Consider the following 17559-nt stretch of genomic DNA (forward strand, 5'->3'; position numbering starts at 1 on the left):
CCCTTCTCTGATATGCTGATCGGGATGCAATCCAGGTGATGCTCTTAGTCAAATCCTAGTCATAATTATCAGTGATTTTATTGATCAAAGCCCACACTTTACAGGCATAGAGCCCACATGGCTGCTGATTATACGGTTGATTATATTTATGTGGTTGTACTCTTGATGCTAATAAATACTGTGTTTATTAGATCTGACTGGGAGCATCACCTGGATCACATGCCGATCAGCATGTCAACAGAGAAGGTTATACAGCATTACTGCTGCTAGGTGACCAGCTGGGGGCTCGGCTCTCTATAACCAATAGTGCCAGCCTTCCCCTGCATGCACCCATAATGTCACCAGCACTAGGTCCTAATAGACTGCCGCCGCTGCCAGAGAGACAGACGCCAGACCAGCTCTGTAAATAGCAGGGACAGGACAGCTGGGGATCCCCACTGTGGCAGAACACCAGGGCCCGGTGGCAAGACAACCTTTGCAACAATGATAGTTCTCCCACTGCTTTGGACCCTTATATTTTCTTGGTGTGCTGGTGACATATATCTCTTGTTTTCTGCCACCCTGGGGGGCCCCAGTATAGTAGGAAGGGCGCTCACTGCAGAACATGTGAAAGGGCCCATAGTGGGATCGTAGTAAAGGGCCCCAGGATATATATATATATATATAATTGCATTTTATAGTTGGCCCCCCTACTTTTGTCCCTGTCCCCCCATGTCCCCCCATGTGCCCCCCCTAAATATGAAAGCTGGAGACGCCACTGGATACAAGTAAATATAATATGGTGGTGTTCACAAATATAATACGTATGCCCGTGCATAATAGGCTAACTCCAGCAAAAAAAAAAAACAACAAAATTTGTATAGAGCAGGGAAAAGAGTAGAGCATCTTTTGGGTTTTATGAAATTTTTTTTACTGAGGTCTGTGCCATCCTGTCCTGGTGAGAACCTATTTTTTTTAATTAACACCACAGAAAAAAAAGGAAAATCCCTGCAAAGGTGGGCACAAAAATAAAAAAATAAAAAAATTCAATGCTTTATTTTAGACCCAATTATGTAATCCCTTGGTCTGGGCCCAAAGGAAATTTAAAGGGGTATGAATACTTTTTCAAGACACTGCAGATACATACATGATATGTACACATACATTCATTTTTTCGCAGCTAGGTATCATGCAAACATCTGAATTGCCTGAAACATTTTTCCACCAATTTGACATTTAGATTAAATATCTTTTATGTCAGTCAGGATTGGTAGATTATAGATTTTGGTTTCCTTCTAGTTACCTGATAACTGTCCAGCCCCTTCTGTAGCTTGGTTGAGCGAGCTGTGATACAGCCAATCGAAACAGAGAGAATGGCTTCAACCATGAGAGGCAACGTGCCAGAATTCTGCACAGGATTCACAGCCACCTGAACTCTCCGAGAGTGACCCTGAGTAAAAGAAAAATCAAAAGGATGGTACCATACAAAAAAAACAAAATTACATTTACAAAATAATCCATAAAACAAATCCAAATTTAATTTAATTTAATTTAATTACCTGTCTTAGCTGGAACACACCACCTGTATTCACATCCCTTGCTTGATGCAATTCCACAGATGTATATTCCCCATTCTCATTTAACTCATATATAGATATCCACGTTTCAATTCTTCGTGTTACCTCATTCCACCTAAAGGAAAAATAAAGAAGGGCTTTTGTTTTCATGTGATGCAAGATTTAAAGATCATGGGAAACATGATCAAAGTGTATTTTATTTTAAGTTTTATTGTTTGGGATAAAGCAGGGAAGGGTATGTGTCAAAGGATGGCAAATGCAGCTTGCTTTGACATCAGTTTGAGGTGCAACTGGAATAATTAAAGGGGTTGTAAAGGAAATGTTTTTTTTTCCCCTAAATAGCTTCCTTTACCTTAGTGCAGTCCTCCTTCACTTACCTCATACTTCGATTTTGCTTTTAAATGTCCTCATTTCTTCTGAGAAATCCTCACTTCCTGTTCTTCTTTCTGTAACTCCACACAGTAATGCGAGGCTTTCTCCCTGGTGTGGAGAAAGCCTCTTGAGGGGGGAGGGGGCGAGCAGGCAAGTCAGGACACTCTCTACTTTGCTGATAGAGAAAGGAGCTGTGTGTTAGTGGGCGTCCTGACACTCCTGCTTGCCCCCTCAAAAGGCTTTCTCTACATCAGGAAGAAAGCCTCACATTATGGTGTGTAGTTACAGACAGAAGAACAGGAAGTGAGGATTTCTCAGAAGAAATAAGGACATTTAAAAGCAAAATCGAAGGATGAGGTAAGTGAAGGAGGACTGCACTAAGGTAAAGGAAGCTATTTAGGGGAAAAAAAAAATTCCTTTACAACCCCTTTAAGAATACAATAAGGCTGGCCTCACAGCAGGAGTCTGGTGCATCTCCATTCACAGTTTCCGATTTCAACCCAAATTTTTGGCTGAATTCAGACCTGAAACAAACCAGAAGACACACAGGACTCCTGTTCAATTCCCACCGGAGCCACTGGGGAGATGTGTGAACTGGCTCCTTAGAGAGCCGGTCACAATCTCCTGCAATGCGAATCGAATGCCGGGAAACCCGCATCCAATTCGCATAGGTGTGAACCCATGCTGAATGTGCAGATAATCTGCATTGGCTTTTCGCTGTTTTAGCTCCTTTTGCATTCCTGTAGACTTGTATGTGGAGAGAAGCAGTTCTTATGGGAACAAAAACCTGGCTCTTAAAAACCCTGTCAGTTTAGTTTTTGCCTGCTGAGTGCTATCGGGAAGAATTTCTTCCACATTCTGTCCTTAAAGCGGGAGTTCACCCAATGAAGTTTTTTTTTCTCTTTTCCCCTTAGATGGATGCTCGTTTTGTCAAGGGGAATTGGCTAGTTGTTTTAAAATATAAGCCGTACTTACCGTTTTCGAGATGCATCTTCTCCGTCGCTTCCGGGTATGGGTCTTCGGGAGCGGGCGTTCCTTCTTGATTGACAGTCTTCTGAGAGGCTTCCGACGGTCGCATCCATTGCGTCACTAGTAGCCGAAAGAAGCCGAACGTCGGTGCGGCTCTATACTGCGCCTGCGCACCGACGTTCGGCTTCTTTCGGAAAATCGTGACGCGATGGATGCGACCGTCGGAAGCCTCTCGGAAGACTGTCAATCAAAATAGGAACGCCCAGTCCCGCAGCCCATACCCGGAAGCAGCGGAGAAGATGCATCTCATAAACGGTAAGTACTGCTCATATTTTAAAACAACTAGCCGATTCCCCTAGACAAAACGAGCATCCATCTAAGGGGAAAAAGTCTTATGTACGGGTGAACCCCCGCTTTAAGACACAAGAGGAAGTGAGAAGAAATCTCCATAAAGTGAGGGGAAATCTCCTCTTAGTCAGGTGTCACCAGAACAGGTGTCCTTATTGGAAGATTTACTATCTATTTACTACTGTAAAATGTTGGATCTCATATCATCTTTTGTCACCAGGACAAATTAGAGAGGAGGCATGTGAACACATGTTAATTTTTATAATCAAATTTTATTTTATTTTATTTAGAATTCAACATATCAATTCATTGTTGTATAGTCTTGTATTCAATAGTTCAATAATACAAAAAAAGTGCAGGAGAAAGCTGCATAAATACAAAACAGCCTTAACAATTTATTTACCAAAATTTTACACACTTACCCCCCACCCCAAGAAATAATAATAACAAGCAGAGAGAAAGAGAAAGAGAGAAAATAAATAAATGAATACATATATAAATAAAATAAAATAAAATTCCCTCTCCCATTTGCGCCCTCCCTCCTTGGCGCCAGCTTTAGTTGTAATAAAGTACCACATCTGCCCCACTACTTCCCGTTCTAATAGCCACTTCTTCGACTCCAATTCCTATCTTCCCCTACTTCTACCGTGCACCCCTATAAGCCCGTGCTATATATAAAAAAATAAAACAAAAACATGCAAGCGGCCACTAATGGCCTTAGTACCACCCAACTCATTGTGTATTGTATGTGTATATATATATATATATATATATATATATATATATATATATATATATATATATATTAGGGCTGTGACTGATTAAAATTTTTTAATCGATTAATCGACTAATTTCGATTAATTAACGCACATACAGATACAACTACTTTTAGCTGATCTCCTTGCATTGCAACTCTGCATTAGCCACTGGTAAATGTGGTGGGGCAGATGTGTATATTCTTGCAGTATGGGGGCAGATGTGTATATTACAGCATCTGCCCCCATGCTGTAATATACACATCTGCCCCCATGCTGTAATATACACATCTGCCTCCCATACTGCAAGAATATACACATCTGCCCCCATGTGTACATTACAGCATGGGGGCAGATGTGTATATTCTTGCAGTATGGGGGCAGATGTGTATATTCTTGCAGTATGGGGTCAGATGTGTATATTACAGCATGGGGTCAGATGTGTATATTACAGCATGGGGGCAGATGTGTATATTACAGCATGGGGGCAGATGCTGTAATATGCACATCTGCCCCCATACTGCAAGAATCTACACATCTGCCCCCCATACTGCCCCCACCACATTTACCAGTGGCTAATGCAGAGTTGCAATGCAAGGAGATCAGCTAAAAGTAGTTGTGTGGCAGATGTGTACATTACAGCATGGGGCAGATGTGTATATTCTTGCAGTTTGGGGGCAGATGTGTATATTACAGCATCTGCCCCCATGCTGTAATATACACATCTGCCCCCATGCTTTAATATACACATCTGCCTCCCATACTGCAAGAATATACACCTCTGCCCCCATGTGTACATTACAGCATGGGGGCAGATGTGTATATTCTTGCAGTATGGGGGCAGATGTGTATATTACAGCATCTGCCCCCATGCTGTAATATACACATCTGCCCCCATGCTTTAATATACACATCTGCCTCCCATACTGCAAGAATGTACACATCTGCCCCCATGTGTACATTACAGCATGGGGGCAGATGTGTATATTCTTGCAGTATGGGGGCAGATGTGTACATTACAGCAAGGGGGCAGATGTGTACATTACAGTATGGGGGCAGATGTGTACATTACAGCATGGGGGCAGATGTGTACATTACAGTATGGGGGCAGATGTGTACATTACAGCATGGGGGCAGATGTGTACATTACAGCATGGGGGCAGATGTGTACATTACAGCATCTGCCCCCATGCTGTAATATACACATCTGCCTCCCATACTGCAAGAATATACACATCTGCCCCCATGTGTACATTACAGCATGGGGGCAGATGTGTATATTCTTGCAGTATGGGGGCAGATGTGTACATTACAGCATGGGGGCAGATGTGTACATTACAGCATGGGGGCAGATGTGTACATTACAGCATGGGGGCAGATGTGTACATTACAGCATCTGCCCCCATGCTGTAATATACACATCTGCCTCCCATACTGCAAGAATATACACATCTGCCCCCATGTGTACATTACAGCGTGGGGGCAGATGTGTATATTCTTGCAGTATGGGGGCAGATGTGTACATTACAGCATGGGGGCAGATGTGTACATTACAGCATGGGGGCAGATGTGTACATTACAGCATGGGGGCAGATGTGTACATTACAGCATGGGGGCAGATGTGTACATTACAGCATCTGCCCCCATGCTGTAATATACACATCTGCCCCCATGCTTTAATATACACATCTGTCCCCATACTCCAGGAATATATACATCTGCCCCATAATGTTACCACACACAGATGGTTGTCCTTTCTTACCTGACTATCAGGCAGGCAGACCCATCTGCAGAGTAGCTGATGGACACACGTGCGCAAGGGAAGAAGATACAAGCAGGCGGGCAGGTGATGATGACGTCAGCGCGCCGCTACTCGGCTGCCGCCGGGTGGACCAAGATGGCCACGGCTCCGGAGCTAGGCCAAAGCCGCGGCCTTTCCTATGGGCGAGACCGCGGAGCTCACTCCGCGGATCGTCCTCGATCAAAATAATTTTAATCGACCAAAGAAATTAACGATTAATCGACCAATTAATCGTTAATTTCCGCAGCCCTAATATATATATATATATATATATATATATATATATATATATATACCCTTATAACATGAATACGTATATGAGGCCATTATGACCATATTCTCCCTCAACTTTTATTAAGAGAGAAAAAAATAACTTAAACACAACCCCCCCTCGTACACAGGTTCATTTAAGCATATTTGGGGCAATGAATTAATTCCCATCATTAAAACAAATGGAATCCATAACTAAACCTACCTGTCTCGCAACGTTCGAGATTTAGCATGGAGAGAGTCGATCTCCCACACAGATCTTCCGTTTCCAGCACATCTGTGACCCCAAACTTCTATTGCAAGGGCACCCTCAGCGATAAACTCCAAAAATTCTTCTGTAATGCTAATCACATAATCCTATAGACAAATAAACACACCATGGTTAAACTGGGAGTAGTAAAGCTACTTCTGAAATCACTGCCTGTGCAGGATAACAGAGATAATTTTTTATTTGAAGATATCTTGTGCACATTTATGGCCTCATTTGCACAGCCGTAAAAAAATATAGTAATTATTAAGGCAAAGAACAAAAGTTCCAGTGTAATGATTTCAATGGTATAGATGTACATGCATGTCCTTAGAAGCAGATTTTTATATTTTGTGTTACAGATCTGAAGGCAGCGCATTTTTTACCCATCTGTGTGAATGCCTCCACTGAAAACAATGCAGCTCCATTCCTGGAAGACGCAATTCTGTTGCGAAACGGCGTAAGGCGGAACGGCGCAGTAACGTCACTCCCCACTTCACCCAAACAGGAACGGGTTTACCTGCTGGAGACCGGCCAGCACTGCAGGTTTAAGGCTGTGTTTCTACTATCTTGATGTAAGTGTGTTTTTTTATCCCTTTTTACAATAAATCCTTACGGTTTTACACTATGGGAGCCATTTGGGTTTTTTTCGGTATGACCTTTGAGATTGGAATCCACTGAACCTACGAGTGTGTTGTCCCGGACTGCCATCTTTTGGATTCAGTTTGAACATATTATCTCAAGGCTGACTTTGACCCTCTGTAAAGGGGGGTCAACTAGATCCGGTAAGCAGGCATTTTTTTTGGTGGTGGATCACATCTTACAAGTCTTGTATGAAGCTATTACAGCATAGGAGAAAGACTGTTGTTACACGGGTGTCCTAAGTTTTGGAGTTAATTCATCATCTTCACACCAACGTTTGATACAAATTACACCATTTATTGGTTTTATTTTGGACTCATTCGTTTATAACCACCTATTTTGTTCCATTAACACTATATGACCAGTTTATCGGACTATCATGTGTGTTTCTGTGGACTCATCTGTTCACCATATTTATTTGCTACATTAATATCTTTTGGTTCACTTTATCGGACTATTATATGCAATTCTGTGTTTTCACTAATTTACATGCATTAACGGTAATCACTATTTGCGTTTATACGTTATGCAGACCCACTATAGTTAGCGCAACCACCCTTTTTTCCAAGCTTCATTTAGATCTGTAAATAAAAAGCAGTTGTAAGTGCGTTTTTATACAGCCCCCCCGAATGGGGCTTTTATGGGTATAAATCTCACCTTACATGTTATGATTGGATTGTACAATTGCCTTTAGATTCACAAAAACAGTTTAATATGACTATCTACCTAAACGATCCAATCAATTTGTATCCAATTAGGCGGGTCCTGGTTTACCAACAACTACTCAGGGAGTGTGGCTGCTGAGAGAACCAACTGAGAATTTTAATGCACACTAGCGTTTTTTAAGCTCCTAGAAGATGTTATTTTTTCTGCTTCTAGATATTAAAATAGTGTTATCCTATGTGTCCATGCACACTACTTTAACCACTTGCTTACTGGGCACATAAACCCCCTTCGTTCCCAGGCGAAATCTCAGCGTCCGGCACTGCGTCGCTTTAACTGACAATTGCGCGGTCGTGCGACGTGGCTCCCAAACAAAATTGGCGTCCTTTTTTCCCCACAAATAGAGCTTTCTTTTGGTGGTATTTGATCACCTCTGCGGTTTTTATTTTTTGCGCTATAAACAAAAAAAGAGCAACAATTTAAAAAAAATATATTTTTTTTTTACTTGTTGCTATAATAAATATCCCATTTTTTTTTTAAAAAACTATTTTTTTTCTCAGTTAAGGCCGATACGTATTTTTCGACGTATTTTTGTAAAAAAATAAAAAAAATCGCAATAAGCGACTGGTTTGCGCAAAAGTTATAGCGCCTACAAAATGGGGAACAGAATTATGATTTTTTTTATTATTTTTTTTTTTACTAGTAATGGCGGCGATCTGCGATTTTTATTGGGACTGGGATATTGCGGCGGACGTATCGGACACTTTTGACACAAATTTGGCGCCATTCACATTTATACAGCGATCAGTGCTATAAAAATGCACGAATTACTGTATAAATGTGACTGGCAGTGAAGGGGTTAACACTAGGGGGTGAGGAAGGGGTTAACTGTGTAGCCTGGGTGTGTTATAACTGTGGGGGGAGGGGGGTGACTGGGGGAGGGGACCGATGCTGTGTCTCTATGTACAAGAGACACAGATCGGTCTCCTCTCTCCCTGACAGGACGTGGAGCTCTGTGTTTACACACAGAGCTCCACGTTCCTGCTGTCACCTACCGTGTCACCGACGATCGCATGTACCCGGCGGACATCGCGGCCGCCAGGTACACGCATCGGGTCTTCGGCGATGCGCCGGGATAGTTTTTACCCGCCGCGCGCCACCCAGTGGCGCGCGCGGGTAATGCACATAAAAGGCCGTTTTTAAACGGCCACTTGGCACTTGAGAGCCGCGCTGCGGACGTATTTCGTCTATAGCGCGGATCTCAAGTGGTTAAGCGTTCTTTGAGCTTTAGGATCTAGGAGCAGGAAAACATTTTTTGTAGTTTTTTGGAGGAGCCAAAATAAAATTTGAAATGCTCCTACACACGTTTTTTTTCTTCTTCATGTACTTTAAAAATGGTAAAAAGATGCTAAAGCTTCAAAACGCTTCTAAAAGCTTCTAAAATGCCACTACGAGCCTGCATAAAAATGCTATTATCACCATAATTTTTATCCAGCGTTTTTTTTCCTAGCATTTTTTGAGCTTATAAAAAACGCTAGTGTGCATGGAGCCAAAGGATAAATTGCTCCACAGTGCTTGTAACTACAGAGGTCAGTGAGGAATTGTTTTGAAGAATAATAAAATAAGTAAATAAGTAAATACTTGAATGTTCATAACCTTGCTACAGTATTACTTTCACTAAGATTTGATGTGGTAAATTACCTTAGAATGTGCAAATTTTACTGTAAACTGAGCATCTTTACTTCTTGGTGAAGGCATATCAGGATTGACCATGGGTGGTGCTACTGTAGGTTCTGACTGATCCCAAAAGGTGTACTGACAGAATACAAAGTTTGACAGGTTCAGAGGAAGGCCTGTAGCTTCTTTAATCTTTACCTGTGAATGATCAAATTTAATTTATTTTAGTATTATTAGAATCCACGTTAATACATTTTCTTGATCTCAAAGTTTACTTTATAAAGAAAAATAGCCTTTGCAATAGTTTTTTCAGTCCATATAGTTTCACACTACAACAAGCACGTCAGCCAATGGGAGAACCACATCTTCAAGTAAATTTAAGTTTACCATGATTGGGTCATTCTGGTGGCATACCACTAAGCAATATAAGCGTTAAAGGGGTTGTAAAGGTTCATGTTTTTTCACCTTAATGCATCCTATACATTAAGGTGAAAAAACATTCGGCGATTGCAGGCCCCCCCAGCCCCCCGGTTTACTTACCTGAGTCCCGCATCGAGAACGCGCTCGATTTCGGCCCGGTCTTCTTAACTCTACATTGGATTGATTCATAGCAGCGCAGCCATTGGCTTGCGCTGCTGTCAATCAACACCAATGATGCAAGGGTCGGGGGCGGGGCCAAGTCCTGTAGTCGGCGGCTATGGACGCCATATACAGGATTCGGGAGCGCGCCTGCAAGGTAACCCCCTTGGGAGAGCGCTTCTCAGGGGGGTTAGCTGATGCGGGGAAGAGCTGAGACAGCCGCAGAGGAACCCCAGAAGACGTGGATCAGGGCTACACTGTGCAAAACGAGCTGCACAGTGAAGGAAAGTATGACATGTTTGTTATAAAAAAAAAAAAGTGAAGCTTTACAATCACTTTAAGCATAAAGCCGAATGCAAATCTGTCACAAATCAGGTAATTCAAACTGAGCATATATATATAAGAAGATATTCGATTTGAAGATGCCGACAGCCAAAGTTGAGAACCTTAAATAATCCTGTGCCTCTCTATTGGTTATTGAAGTTTTTTTTCCCCCTAAATAGCTTCCTTTACCTTAGTGCAGTCCTCCTTCGCTTACCACATCCTTTGATATTGCTTTTAAATGTCCTTATTTCTTCTAAGGAATGCTCACTTCCTGTTCTTCTGTCTGTAACTACACACAGTAATGCAAGGCTTTCTCCCTGGTGTGGAGAAAGCCTCTTGAGGGGAGGAGGGGGCGAGCAGGCAAGTCAGGACATTCTCTACTTTGCAGATAGAGAAAGGAGCTGTATGTTAGTGGGCATCCTGACACTCCTGCTCGCCCCCTCCCCCCTCAAGAGGCTTTCTCCACACCAGGAAGAAAGCCTTGCATTACGGTGTGTAGTTACAGACAGAAGAACGGGAAGTGAGGATTTCTCAGAGGATTTCTCAGAAGAAATAAGGACATTTAAAAGCAAAATCGAAGGATGAGGTAAGTGAAGGAGGACTGCACTAAGGTAAAGGAAGCTATTTAGGGAAAAAAATAAATTCCTTTACAACCCCTTTAAGATCCAAAGTTTCACTGAAGGTTTAAATCGCCCAAGTTTGTAAAAATTATATATGTCAAACTTGTGTAGACCTATGTTGTCACAAGCTCTTTAACACGGTTCTTGTCAAGATCTGATGAAAGAACTGATGTGCTGTATAAATTGGACCTCCATACATTATTGGAAATAAATACCTTTCCTTAATGGTTTACTTTTATGAGCAATATATAGTTTGGAGCCTGAAATTACACTTACTCGGCAGGTCAACTTTTTGGGCCTGTAGATTATTTCACCACTGTTGTCAATGATTTCAAAACTACCACTTTCGCTGGAATTTTCTGAAGAGTCATCACCCACTACGCACTCAGGAACTACACCCGTAACTCGCATCACCTCAATATGAAGCCGTCCTGCGACCTAAGAGAAGACAGGTTGTTGGTAATTTTGCTGATGACTTTGTTCTCTGTTCTTACAGAGTCTGATGATTGTAAAATTAAACAAATCTGTTAGTAATGTAATTCGAAACAGACTACAAATCCAGTTCATATTTTGTTGTTGGCGGTTAATATAATCCCAATAGACCACAACCATAGACGTTTGAAGTTAAACAAATATACAATACAAAATGTTTCATACCTCCCCCTGCTGGCTAATGATAGGCACTGCATATTGAAGTTTAACATCATAAAAGAGACACTCTAGGAACACATTAGCTACTCCAATAAGATTGTGGTTTTCTTGTGCTTCATAAAACGGATCCCCTTTTTTATATGCGATTTTTTTATTCTGAAAAAAAAAACAAAACAACAACAGAGAAATAAAGAATAGTGATACTGCATGTAGTTACATACATATAACGTGCAAGCTGATATTAACTAGCAGAGCCAATCATTAAGCAGATAAAAAGCTGCTTTATTATCCAGATCAGTTATAGATTCAGTTCTACAAATCAGTTTCATATAGTAGTAAATATGCAGTAAAATGTATTTAATAAATATACATAAATTTAAATGTATTTAATAAACCCAACTATTTAAGTTCACCTTTACAAAAAATACACACATGGGGGTTATTTACGAAGGGCAAATCCACATTGCACTACAAGTGCAGTCACTGTAGATCTGAGGGAGACATGCAAAGAAGATAAAAAACAGCATTTTTGCTTGCACATGCTTGGATGATAAAATCAGCAGAGCTTCCCCAAATTTCAGAGATCTCAGATCTACAGCGACTGCAGTGCACTTGTAAGTGCAAAGAGGATTTGCCTTTCGTAAATAACCCCCATAGTATCCTAGCACTTCCTTTTTATTTTATTTTTTTATTGTTACTTTTTGTAAAAACAGTTTGCTCATATGCTGCCATTCATTTTGAGACTGTTGCTACTGACATCATCATAAATATATCAATATTTTGGAACAATGCACCCAGAAATACAGGCATTTCACAGTGGTAGTTAAAATCCATCCTTTACAGCTGATACATACTTCTTCCTAAAATGACCCATCTCTACAGCCAAGTTTATTTCTAAATACAGTATATAATCTTTTTTTGTTTATAGTGCTTCCAATAATCTGTCCAGCCCTGTATGCTAAATATGTACACTATGTAAAGTTATGACGTAGGACATAATAAACTTGACTAGTGAAATATATTTTACTGCATGCGTATGTTTACAATTCAATGTAACATATTAAGGTAGAGTGGGCCAACAGCGGGTACAACAGTGACAAAAAACATAGGGTATGCAAAAAGACAAGACAAACAGAATGATTTCAGTGAGGGCTGAGTGACACTCAGTAGACCTAAATAAACTATTGTACCTGGAGTGGGCTTTCTTTCCATTCCTGGTAAGCTTCTCTCATATCAATGAGCTTATTCTCCAGCTTCTCGATGCTCCACACTTGGGTACCTTTACATTTTCTCCTCACTTGAATAGCTGGCTCACTCACTATCGCTCCTCTCTAGAAAGATATAGATTTTCTATTACAATGTATGTACAGTATTCTGATATAGTCTAAACTAGTTAACAAGTACCAACTTTTAGTATTTGCATTTTTAACAAACAGCAGCAATTTCACATGTATTTATTCTTTTATCCAACTCCATGTTTTACAGAACTCCTGCAGCTAGATCAAAGGTGTGCGCACAGGGTGTGCCCAGGCACACCCTAATCACCCTGTGCAGCATAGATTCCCCCTGCTGCCCTAGTAACCCTTTCACCCACACTGTTGCTGGCTTCCCTCCTCTCCCCCGGTGGCTGATGCTGCAGAGATGTTTTAAACTGAACGGGGGAAGGGGCCGGTAAATATGTAATTTACTGACCCCCTTTCTGAATGAAAACAGTGAGCGATCGGTGGTGTGTTTGTGATTTGGGGTGCACACCCTAATGCAATAGGCTGCGCACACCTATGAGCTAGATGTAGGGTTTACATTCATTATTTAGTCAGCCTCCTTAACCACTTCAGCCCCGGAAAGATTTACCCCCTTAATGACCAGGTAATTTTTTTGTGGTACCGTGTTATTTTAACTGAAAATTGCATGGTCATGCAACGCTGTACTCCAAAAAAAAAAAATGATGTCCTCCCCCCCCCCCACAAATAGAACTTTCTTTTGGTGGTATTTGATCACCTCTGCGGTCTTTATTTTTTTGCGCTATAAACAAAAGACTGACAATTTTTTTTAACTTTTTGCTATAAAAAATGTAAAACATTTTTTTTTCATCAATTTAGGCCAATATGTATTCTTCTACATATTTTTTGATAAAAGAAAATCGCAATAAACGTCTATTGACTGGTTGGCGCAAAAGTGGTCAGAGCTAAGAATATGCACTGATCATTGTATAAATGGCACTGTACGGGAAGGGGTTAACACTAGGGGCAATCAAGGGGTTAAAGTGCATCCTAGGGAGGTGTTTCTAACTGTAAGGGGAGTGGACTGACTGGGAGTACAGAGAGATCGCTGTTCCTGATTACTAAGAACAGACAATCTCTCTGTACTTCCCTGTCAAACCTCTCTGAGGAGCAATCGCGGGTGGCTGGTGGACATTGCAGCCTCTGGACCTGCGCATCAGCTCCCCCGCTGTGTCTGCAGTGTCTCGTGCACGAAACAATGTACGTTTGTGCAATATGCCCGCCCTGCCGCAGTATATATGCTGTGGGCGGTCCTTAAGTGGTTACATTTGTACAAGTTATCTCTTGAAATCCATTTTTATGGTGAAACTGTTGGTTAATTGAAAATGTAGAACCACACAGCTTTACTAAGCTAAAATAGACATTCGTTTTACTTTTCTATTTTTCCACCGAGACCATCATGTTATGTGTCCTTTAAACATTTTATATTAAGAAGTATTTAGGAATTACCGTACTCTTCCTAAATAGTAGAAGCCTAGTAGTAAACTTCTAATAATATTTTTCTGTCCTGCAAATGGCATGACCGACTAAAATCCAAAGACAAAAACAGTCAATTAATTATTATTTGGGAGGTTTCTCAATACCGGATGTCGCTGTGACCTGACACTAACTACAGGTAAAATGTGTAATTGTGAATCACTGGTAGGGGAAGGGGAGGGCGATTTCTAGTTTTCCAAAAACCACTGTTAATAGATCTTTATGCAAGTACATTTAAAACAGATGGAAAAAACATGGTCGGAAAGCAGCGGAGGACTGCAGGATAAAAGTCGAAATCAACCTGTCCTCAGTTAAGATCAAAGAAAAAGGCTGACACATGCTTCTCTAGGAAGTGTAAATTTAATATATAAGGTATGTCAGTGGTTTTAATTGTAACAAAAAACATGTGTTTTTTATCACTATCCATACAACTCTGTACAACTTGAGATAGTTTTGAAAGAAAACCAGTCACAATTTGGCTTATGTATGAATTTTAATTTCTAAATTATTATAAACTAGCTGAATACCCGGCGTTGCCCGGACTTCCTATCTTAACCTTTTGGGGAGGAAAATCATAGTAATATAAATAGGGTTGTCCAGATACCGATACCGAGTATTTGCGGGAGTACTCGTACTCTCGCAAATACCCCCGATACCTAAATAGAATACTTCCCCCCCCTTTCCCCCCCCCCGCCGCTCCTGCCGCATCGTGCCGCCGCATCGAGGGACATGGCTAGAGGGACATTGCTGCATATGTGAGGGACATGGCTAGAGGGACATGGCTGCATATGTGAGGGACATGGCTAGAGGGACATGGCTGCATATGGGGGGGACATGGCTGCATATGGGGGGGACATGGCTGCATATGGGGACACATTTAAACAAAGTATTGGTATTCGGTATCGGCGACTACTTGAAAAAAAGTATCGGTACTCGTACTCGGTCCTAAAAAAGTGGTATCAGGACAACCCTAAATATAAATATACCCATCTTTTATATAAGGGTGTAGGTAATGGTTAATTTAACTGTCATATATTTTTATTTGGCATATAAGTAATATGTGTACCAGGTATTATTGAAATATCTCCAGGCGTACAGAAGTTATGTGGGAACATACATTTCCCATTGATTTGCATGGGACTTTAAACAAAAACCCCGACCCTCACAAATGGGGGTAGTTAAGGGATAAACTAACTATCCTATAGTTTAAGTGGACATATAAGTAACATGTGACCAAGTGTTATCGAAATATCTACAGCCGTTTGGAAGTTATGAAGTAACATGTATTTCCCATAGAGTTGAATGGAACTTTAAAGAAAAACCCTGACCATGGCAAATGGGGGTGGGTAAGGGTTAAACCACCTATCCTATGTTTGTTGCTGACATATAAGTAACATGTGTGCCAAGTTTCATGTTAATATCTTTAGCCGTTTGGACATGATGCTGGAACATACATACATACATACATACACACACACACACGTTGAGTTTTATATATATAGATGTTCAGATTTGTTTTTATCTTTATTAATGTTGGCTCTGAGAGCCAGGGGCCAAAAGTCACTTTAGGTTTAGTAGTTAAAGCTGCTACTGTATAACCTAAAGCAGAATTTCATGTGCATGCACACTGGCTACTGGGTCCTTACACATGAACTGTCATATCAAGCAATATTTGTATTTAGTCTATGGAACAAGGCATGGGAGGTGTGCTACAGAAACCTTTGGCACTGACTTATCAGGAGGAAAACAACAGCATTTGGGGAAGGTTTTCCAACTTATTTAACTGATTCTCCCCCCCCCCCCCCCTGACATGTTTCCACTGCTGGTGCAAGCTGGTGACCCAAAGACAATCTTCTTTCCAACCCACCCTAAAGAGACAGGTTGGGACCTGACGTCTAATGTTTACTAAACTACCAGCCTATTTGACCTCAGTTATCAGTATGAGATCAAGCATTGAACATGATAGCATCAGTCAGATGTTAGGTAGTCTCTCACCTCTATGCTCTACAGCTGGCCATACATGTAAAGCTTTTTCTTGTTCCGCTTGCTGCTGGCTATTGTATTATGACAGCAGGCACACATTGCTGTCAAAATACCAAAACAATTACTGCAGCCGATTGCTGCAGTCACTGTTCAACCAACTTTTTCCCACCTGGCTCCTTAATTTTCTCAATTGAAAATTGTCAGTAGGGCCACCCCATAGCTCAAATGTTGCCCAAACCACAGGAATCAGACAAAATTTAAGCCATGTACAGCCAGCTTATGATCAGAGATTAGTCAGATAAAAAAGAAAAAGCAAAATGGGAAGTAAATATACATCAATCATAGGCAAGCTGGAGAATGTAATAATTTACCACCAAGTAACAAATTACTGCATACACCAAACTGCAACAGACAGTTCAGGGGTTTCCAGGGTACTAGGACTTAGTCAACTTACCTTTCGGTTGGCGCTGAGATTGAAAGCTGGGATTTGAAGTGTGACCTGATAGTCTGTGTTTTTGTCCATTTCTTCTGCTAAAAAGTTAGATTCTCTCACTAAAGTGTTGGCCTTTACAATCTGCTCCCTGAGCTTAGAAAGGCTCTGCCGAAATAGCACATCCCTGCAATATACAAAATAAAATTTAAATACAATTTACAACACGTAATAGCATGTAATAACTAAAATATGAAAAGCATTATTCAATACTCTGGAACAGGCAACGTAGACAAAAAAAATGAATGAGTGTGCCATAACTCATAATAAATAATTAGAAATAAACCTGTATTAGTATTTTCACACTGAGTAGTAATAAACAAAAATCTAAGTGTATGTTTAGTAACATAATAAATTGCTACATCTTTTATGGAATTTCCAAATATGCTCCTATACTAGTATTTTAATGCTTTTTTATGATGACAAAATATTAAAAATACGTTGTAATCTTGTTCTAAAGTAAACTTTGTTAAAGTACCTTACAGAACTGGAGCAGATACACTCAAGCACTTCATGCAGGATTTTGCAATTATTCTGACATACAATATACATTTATTAAGAGTAGTTTTTGGGGTAAAGCTTGTCAACAACAGTAAACAAAAAGGAGAAACCTAGAATTTTCACACTTCAATATATAAAATGTGCATGATTTTCTGAAATGTGACATATTTAGGTCAGGAGATGTGTACCGTTTAGTATTTGTTGCCTTAAGTGTCCATATGTGGCACTGTAAACCTGGCATCTATGTCACAGTAAAATAGCACTGGATAGAGTGTAGACTTGCCATGAGACACAAAAGACTATGGCCCAGATTCACAGAGAGTGGGCGCACATTACGCCGCCGTAGAGTAACCAA

At 40.7% G+C, this 17559-nt stretch overlaps 1 protein-coding gene across 4 annotated transcripts in view; it reads right to left on the reverse strand.

Annotated features, from left to right (window-relative positions):
• KIF13A (kinesin family member 13A) overlaps positions 1-17559 on the reverse strand; it is a 301242-nt gene that overhangs the window by 39078 nt on the left and 244605 nt on the right. For all 4 annotated transcript variants that reach the window (XM_040353771.1, XM_040353769.1, XM_040353770.1 and 1 more), the window contains exons 18-25: positions 16668-16830; positions 12665-12805; positions 11481-11630; positions 11100-11261; positions 9325-9498; positions 6277-6428; positions 1539-1671; positions 1283-1429 (exon numbers count right to left, since the gene is read on the reverse strand). In XM_040353771.1, the coding sequence (XP_040209705.1) occupies positions 1283-1429; positions 1539-1671; positions 6277-6428; positions 9325-9498; positions 11100-11261; positions 11481-11630; positions 12665-12805; positions 16668-16830 (1222 nt within the window). The remainder of the gene's footprint in view (positions 1-1282; positions 1430-1538; positions 1672-6276; positions 6429-9324; positions 9499-11099; positions 11262-11480; positions 11631-12664; positions 12806-16667; positions 16831-17559) is intronic.

This window comes from Rana temporaria, chromosome 5 (assembly GCF_905171775.1).
Source record: "Rana temporaria chromosome 5, aRanTem1.1, whole genome shotgun sequence".
Taxonomy (NCBI): Eukaryota; Metazoa; Chordata; class Amphibia; order Anura; family Ranidae; genus Rana; species Rana temporaria.